Source organism: Eschscholzia californica, unplaced genomic scaffold (genome assembly GCF_041429995.1).
Source record: "Eschscholzia californica isolate CP2 unplaced genomic scaffold, dmEscCali1.0.p SCAF_3, whole genome shotgun sequence".
Taxonomy (NCBI): domain Eukaryota; kingdom Viridiplantae; phylum Streptophyta; class Magnoliopsida; order Ranunculales; family Papaveraceae; genus Eschscholzia; species Eschscholzia californica.
Genome location: NW_028238420.1, coordinates 29,842,465 through 29,870,415, shown reverse-complemented (window position 1 = coordinate 29,870,415; position 27,951 = coordinate 29,842,465). Strand labels below are relative to the sequence as shown.

The following is a 27,951-nucleotide window of genomic DNA, read 5'->3' as shown; positions in this document are numbered from 1 at the left end:
TAAGTTAGATTCCTTCTTCCTGCTCCTCGCTCCAGCTCAGGCTCCTGATTTCCGGGGAAAAACCTGCAAAGGGCTTGAAGACCGCTCTGACGCTCAAGACAGTCAGGGTGTTGTTTGGAGTAAAAGATTGAATATTGATTGAACCTTATAGGGGGCGAGTTATGGGAACTCTGTGTGAGGGGTGATCTTTCTGGTTTAGAGATCGCTTGTTCTTTTTAGAGGACGATGGGGGCCCTCTTATAGGCTGAGGTAGACCGACTGCGATTACACGGTCTAGATGATGCGGTTGTGATCCGCCGTTTAGGAAAGTTTGCCACTATTCGTGGTTAGGGCTTCCCTTGTGGTTATCTCGTATGTAGTATAAATATCAGTTCTTAAGTTCAAGGATCCTTTGTAGTTATCCTGCCGAGGTGATAGATCTTCTAGGAGGTGATTCCTCCTTTGAGACTCTTGAAGTCTAAGCTTGCTTAAACTCTTAAGATCTTTAACCGATTGAGATCTTTTATGGAGATTCTGGGATTGAGTAGGTAAGCTATTGGCGAGCTTCTGCCTCCCAGTTTAGGGTGTGAGACATCGGTCTAGCTTACGTGGACCCCCTCATTTTTTTTAGAGATTCCAGAGCTGATCTGGTCGTGCTGGGGGTGAAACAGGGCTGATACCTCTTAGCTGGTCCCGACCGACCTCCCAGTTAGGGGTGCAGGTGGTGGCGCGTTGAGGGCTTAGCCGTTCTGTTACCTTAAGCCGGGTTGACCCGTTTGACTTCAGGTATGTTCTTGACTCTTTGACGTTAGTCAACGTTTGGACATTTTTTGCATCATCATGAGTCCCGCCACTCCTAAGTCAAAAGTAGAGAGACTGGAGAATAGAAGTGACTCTCGAGTTTAGACATTTAAATATGTTAAATAACTTTGAAGACAACAGGTATACCTGGACCAGAGCTGTTTCGTGAAGCTCGGTCGTCTCTTGATTTTTCTAAGCTCTGTGTTACGGGGCTGATTTTTGCTGAGCTTTTTGGTAAAGCTTTTTCCTAAAGTGCTGACGAGGTTCTGTTTGGTGGAGTTGTTTTTTAGCCGGAGTAGACTGAGTGATGGTTCTTTGGGAGCGTATACATGTATCATCTCTCATGTGACACGTTTCAGTTTCTGCTTGAGGAGGTTGATTTCTGCTTCCATATGCGATTCTGTGACGTCACGGATTTGATCCTCTGATCACGCGCTTTCGGCGTTGATCTTATGGGTACTGCCCATGGAACCTCTGTTGTCATGTGCGGACACGTGGCGTTTTGTGAGTGGAGGGACGAACGTGCCTTCTCGGGTCCCATTAATTCCTTTTCTGGCTTAGTCAGTCTTGGGTCGCGATTTGACGCCCAGTCATTATGACTCGGCACGTTACCGAGGCGATTTAATTCCCTTGCTTTAAGCCTTCTCATCTTCTGGAAGAGGTTCTTGCTCTTCTTCTTCCACTATAAATAACCTCCTTGTGTTCAATTTTTTTCCAAGAACAATCTCTCTAGTCGTTATGCCTCCTTACTATTTCTCTTTTGCCCTTCCCTTTTGGTAACTTTGAGATGAGGCCCCTGATCGAGTTTATACTTAATGTTTCTTCAAGAGATATTCTCCCGATGATGGTGGTGGAGAAAGCTAGAACTTCCGATGATTGGGGTGGTGACCCAGGGTGCACTCTCGGGTCGTTTTGTCGGTCAACGAAATTTTCTTTCGTCTAAGGTATCTCCTTCCCTTGGATTCCTTTAAGGGGTTCGTCTTATGAAATGTTTTCTCGAGGTCAGATCATGTGGATGATCTCCTAGCCGTTCGAGTTCCTCAATTTCTTTTTTCCTCTGCTCTGTGGAGTTGGCATTGATAGATTCGGCTTCGATGGTGATTTTAAGATCATTTTTTCCTCTTACAATTTCTTCTATAATGGACCTGAACGCCCATAATTGTCTTGGTGTCCTTACTTGTAATTTCTTCTTGTAATAGGTGTTATTTTGGAATAAAGAACTATTTTTACCTTAAATGTGCTATTTTCTTCTGATTTGTTTGGCTCGGGGGCGTTTACCTTTGTGACCAGCGGCGATTGTTTCCACGTGTTCACTTTTGATTTGTGGTTCGGGTGTGGCGTGGATTCACGACCGATCTCTGGCATGAGTTTATTCTTTAAGTACCCCTGCCCTTGAATATACCATTTCTTTTTATCTCTCTAACTTCTGTTTTTCTTATCACTGTATTCGGCTGTCTTTGCCAAAATTTATTTTTTTTCACTTCTTGCTTCTGAACAATGGCTGCTTTTACTCCCGATCCTTCCTATTCAGGTCAGAAACGTTATGCGAGTTTGATGACCCGGAGGGATCTCGATTCACTCCATGTCGAGCATTCGTTCCCGGCTACCGTTGAACTTCTTCTCCCCGCCCCTGATGAACGGGCCTGTCTCACCTCCGATCGCTGTGTCGGTGTTAGGGGTGGGAATCTTCCCGGACAAGCGGAAAACGGACACTAACTCAACCGGTTCGGGCGGAACAAGCACAAGTCCTAAGTGTCCACTCGGACATACGGACAAAACGAACGGACATTTCGGATTTTTCTCCAACAAAGTGCCCGTCCGTGACCGTTTGATAGTCGGGTAAACCAAATATCGGTCGATCGGACCCCGGTTACTAATGAATAAATAAAGAAATTTTTATTCGAAATTAAAATTGTTTAATAGCTAAATACAACTTTTTATCCCACTTTACAATTCCAAAAAGTAAATGAATATAAAATTAAAAGATAACAATTGAGATTTCTCATGGATTACGTTTGGTTCTATTCTTCTGCTCATGGGCTACGATCTGTGTATTGTGGATTCTAGTGTTACTGATGAGATATTGAGATGTTAGAGGAGAGAGAGAGAGAGAGAAAGACTAAAGAAGTAGAGAGGGGAAGACAAGATTAAGAAAAGTGATTTCTAAGGTTAAATACTTATATATTTTTACCTTTGAAATCTAATGATTGTAGCTAACCCTACAATCTAAAGGCTGAAAATCAATCATATAGGCGGGCGGGTATAACAGGTAGGATAAAGAGACGGGTATGGACGGGTTCGGTTGTGCAGACTATATAAGCGGGCGGACTCGGTCGGATCAACGAGTAAGGACCTATGTCCGCGTCCGTCCGCTTAAGCTCTTTCGGTCGGGCGGGTATGGACCAATTCGGGCATTGGACGGTCACAGACCCTTCGGACTTGGACGGTTGTGGGCGGGTTCGGGGATTCTAGGCCAAAATCCCACCCCAGACGGTGTCTATGAGGTTTTATTTAAGCTGGTATGTTTTTCCCTTTTCCTGCTTTTCTGGTAAGGTTGTTCAATCATTACGGCCTTCAGCTCTTTCAACTGAGCCCTAACGCCGTGATGACGGTGATGGCGTTCTACCTGCTCTGCAACCATGTGAATCAGAAGGTTAGTCTCTACGCCTTTGATCGGATTTTTTCTGTTAAGTCTAGTGACCACTTCTGATATTACTTTTCTTCTCATTTGGGGCCATTATTTTCTGCACCATCTACTCCCAAAGATTACAAAGAAAATTTTTCTTTGTTCGTCACCTGGCTGCTACCGAAGAATTTAGTTTCATTGCTCGTACTCTTGATTTTCCAATTGTTTCCCAAGATTCCTTCTGACTCTGAAGATATCAAGTGTTTGGAGGCTTTGAACGCCTTGAACAAGGTAAAGAATGGGTTAGTTCTTGAGGAGACCGTCGATTCCAATGATCTTCTTGCTTCCGGTGTGGTTTCTTCCTACCCAGGTACATTCTTTGATTTTTCTTTGGCTTCGCATCTCTTTTGCCTTTGTCTCATTCAATGCCCTCTATTTCTTTGATTTTCAGTTTTCTTGAGGAAGCAGGTTAGGACTGTGACCAGCCATCTTCCTCTGCCGCCAAGAAGCCTCGAACTAAATCACTGGCTGATTAGAGTTCTGCTGGTATTGTGACGCCCCGTGTCCCAAAATAGACACGACCACGCCCCGGCAACTCACAGACGAGACAAAAATTCGACAGAGTCTCCTCTGTAAATCGAACCGGTCGCACCTGTAAACCTGTCATGCAAACCATACATTCGCATATACAAGAATAAACTATAAAGCGGAAGCTAAATAAACTCAACTCAGTTTCGGGTCGAAACCCGAACCACAAACATACAAACGCCTCATAAAACACTGATACAACTTATAAACAACTCTAAGTTTTACGTATATACATATTAGAGTTTGGTTTCTGCAATAAATACATAACTTTAAAATAACGAAAAACCATATAAAATGACATAACCCTGCTAGCCTCGTCAGACAAGATCACCGGCTGGAATACACACTCCGCCTCGAGGCTACAACCAAGAACCTGCACACTAACAACTGGTAGGGGGTCAGAATACTCACAGACACGAGTTATTCTGGTAGAAGACCAATCCAAAAGACATCACGTTTTCAAAAGTTCATTTAATAAGTCGTAAACATCATGACAAAACGAGTTATCAAACCAGTTACCGTATATACTATATACAAAACCATTTTCCTTAATCTAGCAAGCAATAGCAGTGATTAGCTGCCCACCCATGGTGCACTCCCAATAAGAGGAGAGTTCCTCAGGAGAACCTAGAGTGCGTTAGATAGTACCAGCCCATTTATGGCACTAGCTAATGCACTACGTCTCCTCGAGAAAGAGACTTACCCCTAGCCGGTAAGTCCCTCTCCCACTAAGGGACTCCGCAATCATTGAAGAGTTTACCTCATGATACATATATACCTTAAGTATCTAAATAAGTTTTTGATCACCGAGTTCGAATAAGAGAGCCGTCCCCCAATACCCATGGAAGGACCTGAACCTCATTCTCTTCGGTACCCTATCATGCATCTAATGCGATCTTTCAAAATCAGTTTCATTCGTATATCAAAACCAATATTCATATTCAATTCATTATCTTATCAAACACGGAAGTGGAACAACCAAGAGTCATATCGCCACAAAGCAGAGGGATTCCCAATCAATGTCACCTCCCAGACGAGCGGTCAGGAGTACGTCCCTGAGCCTCGAACTGGAGGCACGAGCACCAATGGCCAGCAAGTGAAGCACTCTACTCCCACAGGTCTCATGACTAGTGTCGTCCACCTCACCGGTCTCACACGGATCACAACCGTGTCCACATGTCATCCTACCCTCAATGGCTACGTGCCCGTAGGTTGACATAATCCGCAGTCGGGTACATACAAGAAAATCCCAGTAGTTCACAATCATCGTAAAATCAGTTCGAAAACATTTCTCATATCGCATCAAAACATTTCAAGCATATTTCAGTTCATCACATAAATCGAGTTTCATGCTACCTAAACTCTAGTTATAATGGTGCATATATAACTGTATAATCTAGCATATTCATTATCTATAAAACCATGCTGGATAAAGGATTCAGAACCCCTACCTCAGTCCTTGCATCACCAAAGACTCCCGCCTACCAGACGACCTTATTCCTCCTCATTCGCATACTCTGGGATAAGGAAGAATAACCAAAAATCGAATAGAAGCATTAGGTTCTTCGATAAGAACCTTCGTAAATAAAAAGAATAATTAAAACAAAACCATGAAAACTTAAAAGCAAATTCGCTATCTTCGGAACACTTCAAGTGTCTATCGAATCGATCTCTAACTTCGTACCTATGTCTCCTGAATATCGGAAATGCCTACGAACCAATCAACCAACTTCCTATAAATTCTATTTCTCATTTTAGAGTCTCCATAAGCTGACAAATCATATAATGAACCACACCATATACATCTATAGCTGAAACTGTCCATTCCTATGAAATATGACAAAATTCGGGTAACCATCTCTATTTCAGTTCATTCTCAAAACTAGTCCAAATATGAAATTCGAGCCGTAAAATAATTCGGCAGCACCTTGTCTATATATGGTCACCCCAAAATAGTCCATAACATTCTAAACATGATCCTGAACATAAATCATTAGAAGAAATCGAATAATAATCGTCTAAATAGCTCCAAATTTCGATCCCAAATGAAATTAGTACAACTATACAGTTATCGAAATAACCATCATAAATCTATCAAATACGGACGAAATTGAAAATTCTAAACGGATAGATATGTAGAACAAGTCGAATGGGATTACCTGGAACAAGTTTCATAGAATTCCGACAATCAGGCAGGAAGAAATCGACGAAAATAACTTCGAAACCCTCACGGCCAAAAATCCATTAAACTCCCAAACCTCAGGACCAAACCCATTTCATAATATATGTTCTCTGTTGTTGTGGGTGTAAAAGTGGGTAAAAGTGGGTTAAAGGAAATTGGTATGAAGTGGGGTCCACGTATAATTTTTAACATAATCAAACTTTATCCCCTTCCAACACGTCCCACATGCATGCACGGCAAATTCGTTTTTAAGGCAAAATGATGCCACGTGTCGTTGTATAAGGTGGCCAGCTTACTTAGTTCCTTTTAAGTCCCTGAGTTTTGTCCCAATTGCAAAATACCCCCCAGTTTGGACGTTTTACTAATTTAGCCCCTGTTTTGACTTGACCCAAATGTCAAATAATCCCTCAACTAAACTTGAAAACATGGGATGTCACAGGTATCTCCATTCGTGAACCACGCAATCCCATTACTGAAGGAGACGTCTTTGACCAAAGATGCAATGCGAGCAATTTGTAAGATAGGATAATTGATGAAGAACAGAATCATGTCTGGATGATTTAGGGGTCGTAGTGTTTAGCTGGAAACCAACTACGATCGTCGAATTACGAAGTACTTCACGGCTAACTTCGTTCGGATCCTACATCGGGTTACATAAAAGAATATCCATTTGATCGGATGATATGGCTAGTGGGATGAGACATATAATCATTGGAGAGTCCCATAGACATGTCTCATAGGCCTAAAAGAAGTTTAGGCAAAGATAACACAAAAGGTCCAAAAGAAGGGATTTTTGGTCGGGGCTGTAAAAGGAGTTTTAGGGCCCATTATAGGGGCTGACCAATATACAAGGGATTTCCTTAATCTTATCCAAAAGGCACTTTTAGGAAACCTAATCAGGGGTGGACTCTAACTTAGAACTCTATATAAGGTCTCTTAGTGACTTGAATACATATCCATTTGTTTTCAATTTTCCTTTGAAAATCCCTTCGCAGCCTAGCTTACAACCCGGTGGGAGGTTTACTAGCTCCCATGTGTGATTTTGCATGATAGATTCCATGTGTGATTTTGCATGATAGATTCTATTTTACCATTGACAGCTTCTTCCCAAAATGGAGCTTCTGGAGTAGTCATTGTTTCGATGAAAGTCTGAGGTTCATTTTCCTTATAGGTTAGAAAATCAGAACCAAAAGTCTTAGCAATCCTTGTCCTTTTGCCTCTTCAAGGTTCAAGTGTTATTTCCTCAGTTTTTATATCATCTTCTTTATATTTTCTGGCTTTTCTTCTTCCTCATCTCTTACACGACTTTCAGATGATGATTTTGAATGTTGTTTGAAAGGAAAAATGTGTTCAAAGTGAAGGAGATGTCCTTCGACCAAAGATGCAATGCGAGTAATTTGTCGGACATGACAATTAATGAAGAACATCATTAAGTCCGGGCGATTTAAGGATCGTAATGTTTAACTAGAAACCAACTACGATTGTCGAATCACGACGTGTTTCGTGGCTAACTTCGTTCGGATCCTACATCAGCTTACACCAAAGAGTGTGTTGGCTTGATCGAAAGATATGACTAGAGGATTGAGATATAAATGTACGGGTTAGACCCATAAATATGTCCAAAAGGCCGAAAGGCAAAGATGGTAAAAGTCCAAGACAAAAGGGTTTTGGGTCGGGACTAAAAATCACATTAGTGGGACGACCATATCATGGCCTACCAGACCTAGCCTTTAGAGCAAAGGGTTGCCGGCCATATACAAGTAGAGAACGGGAGAACATAGAAGGTAGTTTCTATTTTTGACTAAATCCTTATTCTGCTTCTATTTTGGCTTTTAGGAAACCTAATTAGGATTGAAATTTAACTTTGGGTTTCTATATAAGGTCATCCTTATATCAGAATAAGGTGTGGAGAATTCTCAAGGAGATTTCTATCTCTATAACATCAAGTAGGGAAAGAAAGACAAAATTAATCCCAACTATCTATCTAGTCTAAAGCAGAAGGTGTTCTTCGTGAACCACCATTGGAGTTTTAGCTAGACTTAAAGGTGGGAGATCTAGTTGATTACCCAGTGTCTCAAGTAAAGAAGATACAATTGGAGCTCTTAGTCTTCTTATATTTAACCGTTTAAGTCCGTGGAAATAGCGACTAAGGTAACAATCTTTATTTACTTAGTTCATATTATGCTCATGCATGAGATCCTGGGGATACTAGTGTTAGACATTAGATGTCTGAGATTCCGCTAGAACACTAGGAGACACCATAACCCAACAGTGGTGTTAGAGCCTCTTGCTCGTAGCTAATTTTAAAATTTGGCTAAGTTTCAAACTAAACCTATGTTTGTTTAGATAAATAGATGTGTCTAAAAGTGTTTTAGACATCGTTTTGTTTAGTTTTGAATTAGATTGAAAAGTTATTCAAATTGATTTCAAGATTGATGATTTAAAAGAGTTCGATTTTGAAAAAATATCGGTTTTGAAAAGAGTTTCAAAGAGAAGATGATTTTCAAAATATAGAAGTTGTTGAAAATCAAAATTAGGTTTTTTAGAAGTTTTCTAACTATTAGAACAACAGCTAAAAGTAGCAAAAGAAAAAAAGGGAAAGACAGTTTTTTAGAAGTTCCTAAATTCCGGCCAGTGCCGGCCAGACTGGGACGCGTCTAGGAAGCGACCAAGACGCATAGGGACTCACCAGACACGTCTAGGCTGTCCTAAGCATCTCGGTCTTGGAGACCGAGATAGCCTAGGACCTCGGCCATGGGCCAGACGCGTCTGGGCCACATGCCAGGGGGAGCCTAAGGTCAGGTCACATCCCAACCCAAACCAAGTCCGGCCTAGCCCAGAACGTGCATAGCACGTGGCTTGAGCTTTAAGGGTCTTGGGCCTCGACCGAGGCTAGTGCGGGCCATTCCGAGATAGGTCTTGGACCGCCAGCCGAGATTTTTTCTGGTCTTGACCCGAGTGAGGGTTTTTTCGTCTAAAATCTGATTTTTCTCCCAATTCCAACCGAAATTGTTCTGGGCTATCCGAAGGCCCAAAACGGATTTTTCTTAAAATTGATTTTGAAAATCATAAAATGAAAAACTAATTTTTCAGAAATTGACCCGGGTCATCCGAAGGTCCAAACAAAGTTTTCTTAAAGTTTATTTTGGAAATCATTAACGATAAAACTGAAATGCACCATTAGTCGAATTCTTCGAATATAGACTTAAGGTCTGTGTGTGACATAGAGATGTCAACAGAGTATCTCCCGGATAATCATGCATATATTATTGATTATGTCGAATATTAGATGAATGCATGTGTTGTGAATGCGGAAACTTGTATGACAATAGAAAGTTGTTTTCTTTCATCTTGTTTTAAGCACAAGTGAGTGCATGTTGTAATAATTTTAATTTCAAGTTTTATACGATCTGCGTATCATTCGGATCTTGTAATTAGAGCTTAGGGTCTATGAGTCCATTGAAGAAGCTCAAGGACGAGATCCTAATTCGAGTGGGAGAATTCAATGGAGGTTCGAGGATGGCGATCCAGGCAAACTAAGGTGAAAACAAAAAGAACCTAAGACGATTAAATCGTTTAGGACTAAGGGCACTAGGATCCATATGTGCTTGATTTATTTTATCGCACGCATTTACTTATTTATTTACGTTTATGTCGTGGATGATTAGTTCATAGTTCACCATAATGCATGCTAGATAAAACGTAAAAGTCCCTAAAAGTAATTTTGAGCAAAATGCCTAATCAGACTAAGCCACCCATTGAGCCCTCGATCATGAATGGTGAGTCTGCCTCCGCAGGGTGCCATCCTTTATCTTAGGACAACACGGGTAGACTTATGGGAGAGCTCTATGCGTCTAAATGGTTCCCCTCAACGAGATCAGCAAAAGAGTTTTGGATACTCGAGGCAAAAGGATGGATATAACATATAACATGTAAGTCCGTGGGAAATAGCGATTAAGGTAACAATCTCTATTTACTTAGCTCATATTATGCTTATGCATGAGATCCCGGGGATGCTAGTGTTAGACATTAAATGTCCCAGATTCCGCTTACAACATTAGGAGACAACATAACCCAACATAAAGAACTTAACATCTCTCGATTCCAAAATGGTATTTACGAGTATATCTTCAATTTTAGACTTGTGTAGAAAAAATCTATAGGCGCCAATATTTATTGCGGGTCCTAAATCCTATGTATATACAATCCACAGGCTTAGGTCCTATCTTGACCCGTTTAAGTGGAGGAACAAAAACCTTCGCTAGGCACCCCCCCCCCCCCCCACTGTCGTGTATTTAAAGGATGCCATCATTCCTTATCATAGTTCATATGGAGTTCTACCCGTTCTTCTATGGGGTAAGTTATTTAATAAGTGACTAGCCGATAGTGTCACCCCCCCCTACAAGTTCTGAGGTAAACCCAAACTAACTAATTAAGCGTTCATCATTTCTTTTAACGTTCGATTCTCGCTCTATTATAGCATTTAGTTGAGGTGTATAAGGAGTCTTTGTTTAATGAACTATGTCATTCTTGGCGCGCATCTCGGCGAAAGGAGATTCGTTAATCAGTTATTTGAGCAAAAATGACTCTATCAATAGCCAATTGGCTTAGAATGAAACTTGAAGGTTCCAAGAGCTTTTGAGTTGTATTCAGAACATAATTGAAAGCAAAGTGCGCTAGTAGATGCGCTACTTGATTAGCATTAAGATTATAATTAGTGAACACAAATTAATTTAGAAATAACATTGGTAAATTAATTTATCTATAAGCATTTACGTATCTTAAAGTTAAAAATGGTCGGTGATTTGGGGAAACAAGAATAGTTTTTCGGGAAAAAGGTGGAAACTAAAAAAAAACATGAACCAAACACACCCTTATAGTCGTCGGTAAACATGAAACAAAAACAAGAACCAGATCTAGTTTCCTTTGGAACTAGATGAGACCAGATCTCATCTAGTCTGATTTCTGGTTGAAACCAGATCGGTTGCGTCTGGAAACTAGGGTTCCTCCCCCATCCGCCGGAGATATAAAGTGAGGGAATAGAGAGAGAAAAGAGGGAGAAGAGAGAGAGAGAGAGAAGAAAGGGAGAAGAGATAGAGAAATGAAGAAGTGTTGCAGGAGATGGTGAAAGTGTCGCCGAAATTTATGCTGGAGGTTGTCGGAGTTCATGGTGGGAGTGGAAGAAGAGGGCAGAAACTGAAAATATTAAGTGTTTAGAGGAAACAAAAAAAAATTTGTTTCCACCCGAAACTTTGTGCCGAAAAATTTCTTTAGTTCCCCAAATCATCCACCTAAAAAATACTAATAGAGTTTTTTCCCGACTGGCCCCTTAGTATGACCAACTTCTTGCTTGGTTCCCTAAGTTTGCATAGATGTCAAGATGACACCCTTAGGTAATTTTTTATGTGTTGACAAAAAAGTCAAATGTCCACACTACAAAAAGTATGGTATTAGCGATGGAATAGTACCAACGGTTTTGTCTAAAATTGTCAGTAATGTATGTAATTTGCAACGATTTACTGAAAAACTGTCGGTACAATCCTTTTTTTAATAACGGTTTGGTACTTACCCGTCGGCAAGAACCTTATTTTACAACAGAATTACGGGAAAAAAAGAAGCAGGAGGAGGTGTTGGCGTCAAGTTATTAACGATAGCTTTACGCTTATTACTATTACCAGTGGCATGGGAAAATAAAATTCCGTCGTTGGTGGGAAAACAATTCCCGCGAAAACTTTTCCTAACTCGCGATTTCCTAAAATTCCCAAATCAGTTCACTTCCAAAATTCTCCAAAACCAATCTAATATTACAACATCCGACCGAATTAATGATCATGATTGAAATTTTATGCATTTGTGTAATTTATTTATGTAGGATATACATGGAGTTTGAGACAAGAAGAAAGATTTTGCATGAAGATTTAGGACCATCAAATAGTAGACAATGAAGTATTCACTTTTTGCATGTTTCGCATCTTCGAATACAACTTCAATGTTTTTTTTTTTTTTTTTGAAACTTTCATATATTAAGAAAGAAAACTATTACAATACTTATTAATTAAAAAAGATGGAACATTTTTCCAAGACTTAGATCTATTCTTCTTCCGAGCCCATTTAGCTAGCTTCTCTGCTTGGTCATTCATCTTTCTATCTGTGTAGCTGAATTGAACCCTTTCCAGTCTGTTTTTAACTTCTCTGATCTTTTTGATGTGAACTTGAGAGTGCCAATGTATTTTTCTTTTCATATTTTGAGATATGTTTGTGTTGACAGTTTGAGATATGTTTGTGTAATGTTCGTTTAGTTCAATGGATGTGAGTTGTTGTTGTTTTTTGCGCGTTTGAAGGAATTATCTTGAGGGTTAAGCATTCTGCCAGTTAAAAAAAGGTTGTATAGGAAAATTTTAAAACAGTAACGACGACATAAAGAGTAAGTAATATTTTAGAAACGGTATGTAAAATGTCGGTAATAAATATTAGTAACGGTTTTTACAGTCGCTGATGTTTTACATACAGGAAGTACGTTGACATTATTTAAATTGCAACGACGGTATTCTATTGCAAAACGGTCATCAATGTTCAAAACAGCAGCAACGGTGTGCTTAGAAACCGTCGTTAAAAGTATTGTCGACGCAGCTTGTACCGACGATTTTCTTCTATTAGTGACGGTTTAAAACGTCGCTAATACTTTTTTTGTTGTGCATGTTTCCAATATCACTCATTTTTCTTTTTCTTCTCTTATATTTGTTGTAGTCTCATGTATTAATTTTCGAAAAAGAAAAGTTCCTTTTTTTTTCTCTCTAAATTACTTATTAACCCTATATTAACAGAGGTCCTCAATTTTATACAAAATGAAGTTCTTTTGTTTTCTCTCTCCGTTAATGGAGGTTCAAAAATAATTTGAAAACATAAAAAATTGGATTATATCGTTCATGGGTCTTCATGAGCAGAATTGTGAATAAAACGAACAAATTGTCTGCTAATCTTCACGAATAAACCCTATTCATGGTATGTTTCTGAAAAACACGGACAGATCTGTTCGTTTGCTTGACCAATAAATCTTCTCGTAAAGACCCACGAACAAACATGTTCAAGTTGAACAAACATGTTTGTGGCTCTCCTTAACGAATAGACGTGTTCGTGTAGAAATCGATTTTTTTTTTCTTTTTGATCTTTTTTATGTTGAAGACCAAGACCTCCATTAATTGAGGCCCTCCTAGAGAGATAGAGAAGAGGAAGAACCTAATTTTCTTTTGCTTTTGAAGAAAAATTCGAAGATACCTACATTAATGAAGGTCATTTTAAAGAAAGAAATGAAGAAGATGATGATGAAGATGAAAATTTAAAAAATAGAAAATCATAAGGGACTAATACGTAAATAAGAGAAGAAAAAGACAAAAGGTCAATATTGGAAAGTTAAAATTTGACTTTTTAGTCAGTGCATCGAAACACACAGAATGGGTCCATTTTCATGTATACAAACTTCGGGGCCATGCGGGAAGCTGATCACACTTTAGGGAGTAATCGGGGAATAACACAAAATGGTGCGTTAGGAAGTCGGATTTCTAAGTAGGATTCCTACAAAAATGAGGTTTCGGGAAGAATGAAGATTCCATGGTCTGTTGGATACCAAAAATATTAGGACTCTTGAATCCTAAAAATTTTCATATCCAAAATTTGTATTAGACCAAAATCCGACTCTACCCCTAAGACTTGTTATGATTCTATATCTTTAAACCCAAATTTCAAAGTTAATAATAATCCAAAAAAATATTTCTTAAAAACACGTTTTTTCTACAAAATCATTGTGTTTAAAAATATGTTTTTTTTTTCAACAACTGTTTTTTCCAGAAATAGTTTATACAGAAACCTTTTTTTTCCAGATCGTTTTTTGTTCCAAAAACTGTCTTTTTATCTATTTTTCATAACGAAAAGTATACTCAACCCACCTTGTAGGACTCCCACTTGAACCACATGTGAGAGAAACTCTTGTTTCTCTCTCCTCTCACATGTCCAGACACGTGGAGAGAGAAACTCTTGTTTCTCTCACATGCGGTTCAAGTGGGAGTCCTGGGAGGCGGGTTGTGTAGCCTTGTTGTTTTCATAAACTGTTTTTTTTTCAGAAACCTATTTTTTTTTAAACTTTTCTTTTTAAGAAATTATCTTTTCAAAAGCCGTTTTTCACAAACCGTTGTTTCCCGAAATGGTTTTCACTCCAAAAACTCTTTTTTATCAATAAAAACGGTTTTGGGGAAATAATTGTTCTCCAAAAAAAGGGATTTGGGGAGAAAATTATTTTCGGGAAAAAACGATTTTTGAGGAAAAACGACTTTTGAGAAAAAACAAACGGTTTGAAAAAAATGGATTTTCACAAAAACTAGTCTTAAAAAAAATTTGAAGAAGCGTTTGCAAAAAAATTGAACAATTATAAATCCCTAAGATTTTTATTACTTACTAAACAAACTAAGAAAATATCATCCGAGCTCATGAACCGTGGATTCATGATTCTTTCATCCAAACACACCATTAGTGTTATTGAAAAGGATAAAAAACGAGATAAATTTAGGATGCGATCCCCGAGACTACCGTTTTGTATCGGGAAAATCCAATAATTTGTGTAGGAAAATTCTTTTTGTTTCTTTTGAAAAATCATCAACAATTTACATTGGTCGTTACAAGGCCTTGATACATCATAAAAATGTGATAAGCACGATAACCGCCCAAGATAAACCATTAATGAAAGAGGCCAAAAGCCCAACAACATAAAAGAGGCCTAGAACCCGACAAATTTGTTACATTATTTTTACTTTTAATAACCCAAGTTCAATAAACCATAGATTTCACCTCTCTGGGAGTCGAACCTGGGACATCCAGAGTGTGAGAAAATTCTTGGATGCTACTTACTATTGTGTCTCTCTCCTTACTGCTTCGATAAAGGGGTTTAGAATCCTCGAGGATTATTGAGTTTCATCGAACATGTAATATTCAAACAGACATTTTGGCTCAAGGATCAGACAAGTTAAAAAAAGAGAAATCATGGACTTCAGTTCCATCTTATCTTTCCCCTCTATAGTGTAATCATTTGAAGTGGTGTTAGTTTCACTAAAATCGGAATTAGGTAAACGAGAACGTGTAATCCTTTAGGCATAATTTGTATCTCAATAGCTCACATTTATCACTTATTGGTTTAGTTGAGATGACAGATGACCTCAAATAGGAACGAGACTGGGACTAGATGAACCGCTTGTAAATATTTTTTGTAGATCATTTTTCATTTAAGAGCAAAATAACAATCTTGAAAAGCTTTCACTTGCAAGTACTATCAACCTTGATGGGGACGGGAGGGGAAGAAAGGGTTTTGGGATCACATGCATATAATTTAATATGGTTAGATGAATGATTATTCTCATGATAGTGGTGGTGAGATGGGTGGAAGACAACGATAAACAACAATCGGGTTACAGAGGCATTAGAGCATCGCATACTTAAACGATTTTAACGAATATGTTTGAAGAAACTGTCAGTGTCCTATAGGCACAGACTATAGCCTAGTAAATTATAACAATGGAGATAATCTAAAAATTGAAATTTTCGTTTAGGTCATTCTTGTCATCACACAGTGAAAAAGAGTGTAAAAATAAGTTGGACATCAAAAGACATATGATGAGCATATTCTCTAACATGTAGGCAGTATCAATGCCGTCTCCTTCGAGTTCATCGTTCTTACAACAAAAAATATTCTATTCTTAATTCTTATCAACAATTCCAATAAATACGCATTTATTCATTTAAATATTATTGCATTTTAAGTTTCAAAAGAAATAAAGTTTCTTACACCATGGACGGCTAAGATGTATTATGTAAGATCTAGGGTGGAGTACTGGAGAGTATATACAAATTGTCAAGAGTCAAACAAATCAAAATTTTAGGGATGAAGAATAGTTTAAGCAATCTCTTCCGTCCATTACACTTCTTTCTCTCAAAATGTTTCTCTCTCTTAAAATTCTCTCTTGGTTTCCCTTCTTTTTATTTATTAAATAAAAAAAGAAATTCTTTTAGAAAAGTCCATCAAAAATCAAAATCTCATTTTTCTAATTTTTTTTGGTACCAGTAGCCAGAGGATTGCCAACCCATCACATTTCTAACTCCTCTCTCTCTCTCTCTCTCTATCTATCTATAAATATTTGTTCAAATCTACCCAAATCTCGATTTGCAAAATACCCAATCTTACCATTCAAATTAAAACTTGTATATATACGTTTTATTGATTTTCACCTTTAATTAAGTTAAATTTGTAAGAGCTGAAAAAAATAAAAGTATAACTCTAAAAAAGAAAAGGAAGAAGACGATTAAGAAAAGAAGGCCTTTTGGGAGGATGAACGCGTCCTCTGGTCTTCTTACTATGCCTTCTACCCTTCAGATCTTAAAAGCTTAAATCGAGTTTGCATCCGGGTTCTCTTTAATCTGTGAGTTCTTTGCTTCTATTTTTTCTACTTTACTTTTTTCCATCTTTAAGAAAATTTTGGTTTTGAATTCTCTTTTGGGTGGTAATTAGGAATTCTTGGTTAGTTTATGATTGATCGATGAAGGATTCTTTGTTTCTGAATTTAATTCAAGAGTACCCATTTTGTATCTTGTAAGAGTTATCTTACAATTTCTTGTAAATTTTGAGATTGCTTAGGTTTTTTTTTATCTGCATTTAGATCTAATTTGCTTGGATCTCTTTGATTCATAATCAATTTGATATAATGGTTGTTGGGTCTCTCTTGTTTCATTGAATTATGTGTTTGAAATTGGATCTGTTATCAACAAATTCGTATAATGTTAGTTTGGTTTATGAATTATTATCAATTTAATCGTTTTGGTCAAATTTTCGTATTCAGAGGATGAATTATGATGTTTTTGATAAGTAGATTGTATGATTGATGAGTAATTTGACATTCGATTTCAGAAGAATGGAGTCGGATCTTGGTAAGCTCTTTATTGGTGGAATATCTTGGGATACAAATGAAGATCGTTTGAAGGAATATTTCGAAACATATGGAGAAGTGGTTGAGGCTGTGATCATGAAGGATCGAACTACTGGTCGAGCCCGTGGTTTCGGTTTTGTCGTGTACGCTGACCCTGTTGTGGCAGAGAGAGTGGTTGTGGAGAAACACCAAATAGATGGTAGAACTGTAAGTTCTACTTCGATCACAATTTAATGAATTTGCAGTTCTAGAATTTCCTATTCGTTTAGAAGATTGTTCTAAAGCTCAAGTTATTATCAGGTTAACAAACTGTTGGATTAGAACAAACTTTAAAGCATTTCTTTCATGAAATTTGTATAGTTCTCTTTGAAAAATTGTTTATTTCGAGTTATGGGACATCAAATTGTACTATAGATGCATGTGTGATCTATGAAGAAAAAGTCGGGATTAATCCCCGAGTACACCCCGACTACTCCTCAGTCCCCATCTTGCCGACTCGACTAGGAGCCAAAACCCTAGTCCCGTGGAATTCCGAGTAAATCCCCGACTTGGTCCGAGTAGGACCAAGTCGACTAGTCGGGCCAGTCGGGATTATTTAGCTGAGCCTTTTTTTTCTTTTGCTCAAATCGACAAAGGTGGTTTAGGATTTGCTCATTCGGCTTTTCACCCTTCCTCTCCCCTCCAAATATCATTATAACCAGATTGAAGTAATTTTGAAGTTTCTCTATCTTCTCAATCTTTTTTTACTATTTCTTTTTAGAACCCACATTCTACTCTTTTTCTCTATAAACTCAAATAAATGTTAGTTGTTAGTGTTTTATACTTCATTAATGTTGTAGAACTTGTTGATAATTATGTGTGCTTCTTAGGGATGAATTTTTAGTGTTTATACTTCATTAAGACCAAATACTTATATTTATACCTATATATAATTATATATTTATATTCTACGACTAGTCCCATGTAAATACGACTAGTAGCGACTATGCCTAGTCCCAAGTCCGCCGACTAGTCCCCCTTGCCGACTTTTCCAACATATTGTGTGATTATTGTCTTTGATTTTGGCAGGTGGAGGCAAAAAAGGCTGTTCCCCGAGATGACCAGCACATTCTGAATCGAACCAATAGTAGTGTTCATGTATCTCCTGGCCCTACCCGCACAAAAAAGATATTTATAGGAGGTTTAGCATCGACAGTTACAGAAACTGACCTTAAGAACTATTTTGATCAGTTTGGGATGATAACAGATGCTGTAGTAATGTATGACCACAATACTCAGAGGCCAAGGGGGTTTGGATTCATTACTTTTGAATCGGAGGAATCAGTGGAGAAAGTTTTATTCAAAACATTTCATGAATTGAATGGTAAAATGGTTGAAGTCAAGCAAGCAGTGCCTAAAGAGTTATCCCCAGGCCCAAGCAGGAGCCCAGTAGGTGGATATAACTACGGTCTGAACAGAATGAGTAGTCTCCTTAGCAACTATTCTCAAGGACCAGGGTTTAGTCCAAGTGTTGTTGGTGCCTATGGACTTAGGATGGACGGTCGATACAGCCCAGTTCCTGGTAGTCGAGGTGGTATTCCTTCGTTTGGCCCTCAAGGGTACGGCTTAGGGATGAATTTTGAACACGGGTTGAACCCAAACTATGGGGGGTCTGCAAACTTCAGCGCTAATATCGGGTATGCTCGTGGACCTAATTCGTATTATGCTGGCAGTCCAAACAGGTATGGAAGTTCTATCGGCTTCAATGGGGGTACTGGAGGAATTGGCTCTCTTCTAAGCCCGACAACTCGAAGTGTATGGGGTAATGCTGGACTTGGCTATGGTGCAAACTCTACAAATTCTAATTCCTTCATTGGATCTGGAAATCTTGGGGTAAGTCCACTCGGTAATAATGGATCAAACTGGGGAACCAATCCTATTTCAGCTCAGGGTGGACGGAGTGCTTCCAACTTTTCTAGTGGAAATCTTGGCTATGGAATTGGCAACAACAATTACGGTTTGGGAGGTGGAGGAGGATATGGTAACAATACCAATAACGCTGTGGGCCCTTCTCCGTCTTACGGTTCATCAAGTGGTGGTTATGATGATAACTATGGTGAATTTTATGGTGGTAATTCAGTTTATGGAGATCCAACTTGGAGATCTGCATCTTCCGAGCTAGAAGGATCCAAGCCATTTGGTTTTGGGCTTGGCGATGCAGCTTCAGATGTGACAGCGAAAGGTTATGCCGGTGGTTATAATGTTACCAGTAGACAATCAAATAGAGGTTAGTTGTTTCTTTTTTCTCATGGACTTGGGTTTTCGTTACTGCTGCATAAATTTAAGAATTCAGCGAAGTATCCACATATTTTCTCGTCTTAGTTGTTAGGCCCCTCATCTGTGCACAAAATCTATTATTGTTTAGATTAGCCATCGTTAAATCTATATGCGAACGACATTTACATAGAGTGGAATCTTACAGACCTAACACTAACAGTCTTTTTCATTACACGCATGTACTTACGACATCTCACATAATCCCCGATTGAAATTAGTAACGTACCAGGCTATCACTCAATCAGTAAGTATTTGAGTAACAGATACAAGCATACATAGTCGACATATCACGAAATATCACTCTATCAGTAAGTATTTGAGCATCCATATTATGAAAAAATAACTTCTATCATATTCATCATACTTGTATCTTGAAATTTTGCTTTCTGTGCCAAAATTTGTTCATCTCCACAGGGGCCAGGAAATGTTTTGATATGTAAAGTTGTAGTTGAACAAATATTTTCCGTAGTGCTTACTTTTGCTCAGTGTTGAGACGTCAATTTTGTATTCAACAAATATTTCTCTTACTATTTGTTAGTTAGTTCGATTATTTACTAACGTTCTTCCACGTATCCTTTTCAGGAATTGTTACATAGGGAGGAAAATTGTTTCGATTTTCAGCAGGTATTGTAGGTTGAACAAAATCCAGTGAATCAGGTTAGAGTCTTCTAACTCCATAGATCCCCTTCACGTTTAGTATATAGAGAGACTTTATTATCTAGAGCTAACAGGACTTCGTGTTCTGGACGATTCAGATTCAGGAGAAGATATTTACAGAGGATTTTGTGTAAGGTTTTCAGATCTGAGTTTTCAGTTTAGGTTTTCTTTCTTGGGATTTGATTGAGATGTAAAATCTGATTGCGGGATATATTCAGAAAGCGTTCAAGTCAGAACGACCAAAAAACATAAAAAAAAATAGGGAACCCAATTATTGTTTTGATTTTTATTTTTCTTTTCAAGTTCCGATGTAATTCGTTTGGCAAAAGTTGCTAGTTCTTGTTTTGTTATTTGTTATTATCTGAGTTTGTATCAGCTGATTTACTAGTGTGAAACTTTCCGAGGGATACCCGATTATTGGTTCCCATTGAATAATAAGTTACAAAATATTCTGCTAATTCTTTCTCATAGTAGTGAACTTTCTCTGAAATGAATTTGATCCATAATTTATTGTTTGATTACATTTCAATTTCATATGAATTTTTCATCTTCTGTTCTAGTTTTGAGTTTGGATGACATATTAGAAACTCTGATTTACTAATGAGGCATGTCCGCCAACAATTGGTAGCCCAGTTGGTAATTGCATCTACTTCCCAATGTGGAGGAGGAGGTCCCAGGTTCCATCCCATGGAAGCGTAAAATCTAGGAATATTGAATTTGGGTAAAAATAGTAGTTTCTGTGGGCTTTAGACCTTTAGGAAGTAGATGCACTTTAGGAAGTATATTTTTGTTGACCTTTAGGGTCTTTTCATTCATGATCTTAAGGATCCTTTCATCTTTTGACCTTTAGGATTTTTTCTTTGAGTCAGTGTCTTGGTCAAATTTTTTCCCTTCATGAAGCACTTTACATTTAAAGGTATGTTCTCAGAGAAATAAGAATTATCATCTATGTAACTGATGTAGAGGAATTGGCCGAGAAATACATGGATGAAATAGAAGCGGCTAAATTCAAAGGTGACAGACTAAAACGGCCAAAACCGAAGCTACGGGTGTCGGAATTGGACAAAATTTTGAGGGATGGTGCGAAATAGCGTTCCGGTCATTCGTTGTGGCGAACCACAACGGACCCACTTTGAGGGGCAAATTCCATCGTTTAGGGCCTCAAAACGAACTTTTACTAGTTTTTTTCTATTTTTTTGAAGGGTTTTTTGAGCTTACCCCCTCATCACTAATTGCTAATTGAGTTTACCCCCCTCAGTTATGGGTAATTGAGCTTACCCCCTTAGATTTACTATTTTTGACAAAGACACAGAGGTTGTGTTTGGCGCACGTGAAATAAATGTGACTACTAAGAGCATTTATCCTTCAATATGACCACTTGTAGTTATTCCACCTTACTTTATTGTTTTATTTCGTCGCTAATATGATTAGCAAAGATGGATTTTGTTTGTACATTACTTAATTTATGATTTTTTTATCCCATGCCAAACATGTCCTTAGTAGTTTTGCAAAAAATTCTAACTCAAGGGGGTAAGCTCAATTACTAATTACTGAAGGGGGTAAACTCAATTACTAATTAGTATTGAGGGGGTAAGCTCAAAAAACCCTTTTTTGAATTGTTATCAGTTTAGGATTACTACTATTCTAGTATTTTATTTTATTAGGAGTTGCTATTGGAGTTTGACCAAGATTAGGAAACCCTAGGTCTATATAAAGAGGGCTTAGAAGTTGTTTCAGTAATTCATTCAATCAATAAAATTCAGTATTTTAGTATTCTTGTTATCAATTTCGGTTCTATAGTCTTTAGACGAAGATCTAAGACTCTTTTATTAGTTTTCTGCTGCATTAGTAACTTTGTGATTGTAGCACCTATGAATGAAATATGGTTTCGCTTGGTTTCAAAAAAAAAAAAAATTAAATATATTTTTTTTAATGTTGCAATGCTAATTAGATACCTAACAAGCATAATTTAGAAAAAAAAAAACAAACACAATATATATTTTAGAGAAATTATTTGTATGTTTCCTGGCAAACGTGTTTGTTAGACCACATCCTTATAAATAAGGAGCTTATTTTCATTAACCTATCTATGTCAAGATATTTTTGGTATGCTTCTTTGCATAGGTTGGTGCTTGGGCAGCCAGACGGTAAAGTAAGCAATCTTTGAAAAAAAAAATCAAATATTAACTAAGCAGTTAATGTTTTTTTTGTCACGAAGCAATCACTCAAAATACTAAAGGGTTTTTCGGTGAAATTGTTAAAAGTTTATTGACATGAAAGAATTATTAAAAGGACTTGAGTCGTAAGATTCCCGGCGTAAGTTCCTTGGGAAAAGAAAGAATATCTCCAAAAAGTTAAATGTATATTGCAAGTGATGTAAAATTACTGAAGATAAATAAGATTAGATAAATTGTTATTATTTGTTTGAATATTGATTACAATGGTCATTACAAAAGCAGTGATACATCGATACAATGTGATAAGCACGATAACTGTCGAATTACTACTGGCTTGGAGCTCAACGAAACTACTGGCCTAAAGCCCGACGAAACTAATGGCCTAAAGCCCAAAGATATTACTTTATTTATACGGAATATGCACTTCCTTGGATGAAACCTGGACCTCCGTATTGCGGAGTAGATGCACTTACCAAGTCCACTATCATGATATATTACTTTAATTATATCATCATCGTTAATTATTATTAGTATTATTACTTTTATTTGTCGTATTGTGATTTGTGAACAAGTTTTTCACTGATACACTAAAACAAGACCTTTATTAATAGATCGATGATGAGAAAGAAAACTAATTCTCCTAATGGAGAATTATACTTTCAACCATCTACTTAAGGTCATAAATAGTGATCAATAACTCTGAGCTCCCACTTCTGTTTCTAAGTTCTAACATTGTCACCTTGGAGCCTAAGGCATCAATCTCTTCCATTTTCTCTTCCATCACTTTCATGTTTTCATGTTTTAAAAGTTGACATCGTTAATTTCAAAATTGTAACATCTCTTCAAGTACTTAACTGCAGCCTTGGCAGCATCCATCTCTGATGCCATCTATTTCAATGTTGGCGCTCCTGAAAATCTTACATTCTCGATTTCAATATCGTTAGTTTTGATATTGACCCAAGCAACATATTGATTGGCAGAATTTTTCGTAAATTCATAGTGTGGTTCAGGCAAGTTATACTTTTTAAGTATTTCTTGCAAGGTTTTTGAATGATATAGTTATGATATCACGGTGCTTCTCCTATCTGAAAAAAGAACAAGAAATGACAAATGATTCTTCAAGATTACTGGAAGATTGAAATTCTAAAAAATAACAAGAAATGAAAATGATTTATGTGAATTAACCAAAAAATATACAATTTTGATATCCTCTTCCTGTACCTAGTTAGAGAACGAAAACTAAACATATTTCTGATGGAACATAAAAATAAAAGCACACCACTCAACTTGCAAGGAAAGCCTAACTTGCTAGAGGAAAATAACAATGACAAACCCGAAGGCACGAGAGACAATTTCTTGCAAGGACCACCGGCTAATATAAATTTGGTGGATAGACTTGAGCATTTGGAAGATCAAGAACTCATACAAGTATTAATTTCAGGAGAATCCTTACATTTTATGTACAAATGTTGAAGATTATACTTAGAGTAATTCTATTGGTACAACAAACTTATAAGAGTAATATCAAAATAGGTAAAACTCTTTTAACGCTTAGATTATTTTTATCCTAAAATCACGATCATGTGATGGGGTCAGGATATGCGCCCTCACTGGCCCCCCACCACAAAGGTTTTTTTTCCTCCAGTACTCCCATCTTACAAGTCATGCTCATTGATATACTTGGTGGTCTTGGTCTTAGACTACCCTCGATCGACAACGAAGCTTTCCTTAGCAAAATGATTTGGGCGGATAAACCTTCCCCGGTTAAATCTCACCACTCTTGGCTCTGGAAAACTCTATCTAAACGTTATAAACAGGTAAACAACCTGATTTTCTGGGACGTGAACAAAGGTACGAACATTAACATTTGGCACGACTACTGGATTCCTAACCACAACCCGCCTATTATCAATGAAAATAACTGCCCATTTGAGAATGTGGCATTGTGGCACAGCTTATTACTAACAATGCTTGGAACATGAATCTACTTAATGTCTATTTTAATAATGAGTTATGTAGGGCAATCAACAGTATCAATCTGCAGGCTGATAAAGACGATTCTATGAAATGGGTTCTAACAAAATCAGGTAAATTTACCATAAAATCTATGTATTATCATTTGAGAACCAAAAACTATGATTATAATATAAAAGAATGGAACTTTATATGGAATCTCCCTACGATCCCGAGGATAAAACTATTTCTTTGGAAATGCTGTAACAATTGCCTTCTTGTGCGAAGCAAAATCGGAAAATACATAGGTAAACTCACAAACTGTGTTTACTGTGACAATGAAGAAACTATTACCCATGTCCTGCTTAACTGCTGTTTTACTAGACCAGTATGGTTTCACTTTGGTATTATTACGGAGAATATAACTAACATTCAGGATTGGATTCTTGAATGGATTAATTTGGAACCAGATCAGGCAGCATTTTATTCCAAAATTCTATGGTTTATTTAGAAAGCTAGATGTGATAAATGTTTCTCTATGGTAGAACAATCTCCTATGTAGGTAATCATGAACATACAAGGAGCAGTAACCAGTCCTACGCGCAAACAAACAGATGTAATACTTGACGAAGGTTGGGCTCCTCCAACAAAGCCTTTTATTAAGTGTAATGTGGATGCTTCCTTTTTCGACTATATTAGACCCAACGGGAATTGGTTGTATCTTCCATGATGATCAAGCAGAATTTATTATTGCAAGAGCAGATACGATCAGAGGCCAAACAGCGGAAGAATGTGAATGTCAAGCTATTCTACAGGCAGTCCGATGGGCTGAGGAACTCAAGATTTCTCACTTGCACATTGAAAGCGACAACCAAAATCTTATCCGATTTCTTCACCAAGACTGCTCGACGATAGACTGGCAATCAGAGAAACTCATGGACAATATCAACTACCTTCGACCCTTCTTCGAAGAAATAAAATTTACTTACATCCCGAGAAAGCACAATCAGATGGCGGATAAACTAGCAAAATGGGAAAAGAAGAATCTTTTTCAACGCACGTGGCACTCCGCTCTCGAGCTTAATAATGATCTTGTCTCTTAGTTTGTTCCTTTTCTTTCTTTCTTTCAACAAAAAAAAAGTTGATAGTATGTACATAAAATAAAACATTAGGGCCACATGTCTCCTTCATTCTCACAAATCCGGCCTTTTCCTTCTCTCTTTCCGTTGCTTGTCTCTCTCTCTCACTTACTCCCACAAATTTCTTTTTTTCCTCTTTCTTGCACATTAGGGCCACAAGACTCTTTTCTTCATTCTCACAAATCATGTCTCTTCCTCCTCTCTTTTTTCCTTGTTTATCTATGTCTTTGTAATTTTTCTAATTTTCTCTATCCCTTAATCTCACAAATCTCTTTTTTCTCTTTCTTGCAGATTTCTCTCTCTCAAATCTCTCTCTCACTTTCTTTCTAAAGCATAATTTTGAATTGCGTGAGATAAAATCCTAATTTTGGATATACAAAAAGAAGGTTAGAGTTTAATCTACCCACCATCTTTCCAAACACTCACACTTCATTATCTTATAAAAAGAAATAATGCTTCGTGAAGATTTAATAACTATTTCATTTACAGTTCATTCAGCTTGAATTCATTTACGATTTAATAACTTTTTATAGTAAAGCTATTTCATTTAATTACGCATGTAAGAAAAAAAATACGTTGAAGAGCCTTATCTCTTTGGTGTTGTCGATGAATGTTTTTTGGTGCTTCATTCCACCCTATTGCACATAAATAAAGGGGATATGGCATGAATAATAGATCGTCCGCATGATAAAAATTGACAACGATGAGGGAAGTATCTGATTCCCTTAAAAACCTAACAAACACACGAAAGTCCTAAAATTGTAGAGAAACTGTTTCTATTTTTCCCGGAAAACTCCCAATCAATCACACCGTTGGTCTTGTTATCTACGAGGAGTATCATAAAGATTATTTTCTTTATAGAAAATATCTTAAAGATTATGATTATTATTGATGTAAGATTACCTTACTCAATTCGAACTATGTTTGAAAGTATTTTACACCTGTGGGGATTTCATTTTTAGCTCAAGTCTTTATTTTGCTCATGTAGATTAGATTTAGTATTAGCACATTTTATGAATATTTATCCTCTAAGTTATATTTTATATTTTTAAGTAAAACCATACTACTAAATTTTACTAATATACATGAATTTATAAGCAATTTTGTAATTTTCCTTTGATACCAACGATATTATCAAGTGCGTTAGAAAGTGATACATCACGAAAACACTTTGAGTCTAGTGAAATATATTTTTCCGTTACTTAACAAAAAAAAAATATATTTTCCGTTGATAGAATTAGTTGGGTCTATATATTGGAACGGTAAACGACTTTTGGAGTCTATCCATAAGCCGATCGGAAGGGTTATAATAGTCATTTCAAATTAATAAATTCTTAATTCAGACTTATTTTATATCTGACTCGAATGCATGAGTTAGATAAAAAATCCAACAACCTTAAATCCTCCCAAGTCAATTCAAATATCAAATTAGATTTCTAATTTGATTTTGGAAAAAACAAACAAACACTACCTACATATTGACAATCATGAAAAGAAATTGTGCAGAGTAAAAATACTTTGCTCTAAAAAATAAAAATAATAATTAAATACTCTGAAATATAATAAGAGATTTAGTTACCATATTTAAGAGTACTTAGGTTGGCCTGACAGTTGCTTTCCCATACCGCACGTTCCTAGATTGTTTCACTTCACCAACATCAGTATTGACATAGCATTTCAACTCTATAAAAAACGAAAATTTGGAAGGAACTTATATCCAAACATAAATTAGAGGATAAAATTAATTCCAAGTAAAATAATTTGGACAAAATCAAAATCAGAGAAACATACCATCATTTTCGAGCCTCTTGACTTGCTCTCTGTGTATCTGAGACGCCATATCTATCATTTCAGATAGAATTTTCTTAGGATGACAGAGAAAGGGTCTATGGTGTATCTTTTTATATAGACCTAAAGCCCATATTTATCTCTCCAAACCGCGGCGATAAGCCCCTAGTTTGGAAAAACCATAGTTTTGAAGAAATACTTCTCCCGTCTGACGTGGATCCTAAGATTCTAGTTTCTGGAAAGACCTCTCTTACTCAATGTGCTTTAATTTTTCCAGTATTCTTCTTAAATGTGACATCTTAAGAGTCTCAATTTTTACAAATATACTGCTTTCGTCTCAGGTGACTTCAACGCATTAACTTTAACAAATTATTTTCCAATCCGTTGTTGTTGAAGGGTCTTACGTAATGAAAGAATCTTCGATTCCTTCTTTTGCTAAAATGTAAATTTTTCATATCATTTTAATTTTCTTATACCCAGAAAAATAAGTTAATAAGATGTGATGATAAAACAAGATTTTTTTCTTCAGTAAAGGGCATGGATAATTTCCTCGCTTTGTGAAACAGACGTGGCCTTTTAATTAATTAGGAATAGGGTCATAAATATTAACTGTTAGTTAACTTCAACTAACAGCTATGGGTGACTTTGTTAATTACAAGAGAATTCCAGGCTGTAGTACTTGTTAGGATTTACCGTCTACTAATGTTGTTAGCGAAATCTCAGACATCTCATGTCTAACATTAGTATCTCCAGGATCACATGCGTAAGCTAATAATGCTAA

General features: G+C 37.1%; 2 protein-coding genes and 1 long non-coding RNA gene across 5 annotated transcripts; 2 read left to right on the top strand and 1 right to left on the bottom strand.

The window, feature by feature from the left end:
* Nucleotides 1-4,174: 4,174 nt before the first annotated feature.
* LOC147549431 (uncharacterized) lies at nucleotides 4,175-6,294 on the bottom strand. Of its 2 annotated transcripts, XR_015236589.1 has the most exons (3): nucleotides 6,154-6,294; nucleotides 5,446-5,511; nucleotides 4,175-4,381 (listed from the first exon to the last, which is right to left on the bottom strand). It is a non-coding gene; the product is annotated as an uncharacterized LOC147549431 (long non-coding RNA). The 2 variants fall into 2 exon arrangements; XR_015236588.1 differs by lacking the exon at nucleotides 6,154-6,294 and having other exon boundaries at nucleotides 5,446-5,525.
* Nucleotides 6,295-16,092: 9,798 nt separating this feature from the next.
* LOC147549430 (heterogeneous nuclear ribonucleoprotein 1-like) lies at nucleotides 16,093-20,571 on the top strand. 2 transcript variants are annotated; one of them, XR_015236763.1, is made up of 5 exons: nucleotides 16,093-16,636; nucleotides 17,122-17,347; nucleotides 18,209-19,406; nucleotides 20,039-20,113; nucleotides 20,212-20,571. XR_015236763.1 is itself a non-coding variant. In XM_086665446.1 (4 exons), the coding sequence occupies exons 2-4, from the start codon at nucleotides 17,126-17,128 to the stop codon at nucleotides 20,050-20,052; spliced, it is 1,434 nt and encodes a 477-aa protein (XP_086521572.1). In that variant the 5' UTR covers nucleotides 16,093-16,636; nucleotides 17,122-17,125; the 3' UTR covers nucleotides 20,053-20,571. The 2 variants fall into 2 exon arrangements, 1 of the variants encoding a protein (XP_086521572.1); XM_086665446.1 differs by having other exon boundaries at nucleotides 20,039-20,571.
* Nucleotides 20,572-24,911: 4,340 nt separating this feature from the next.
* Nucleotides 24,912-25,346, top strand: LOC147549429 (uncharacterized). The gene has a single exon (XM_086668299.1). It carries the CDS (start codon nucleotides 24,912-24,914, stop codon nucleotides 25,344-25,346), a length of 435 nt encoding a protein of 144 aa, XP_086524425.1.
* The last annotated feature ends 2,605 nt before the right edge of the window (nucleotides 25,347-27,951 follow it).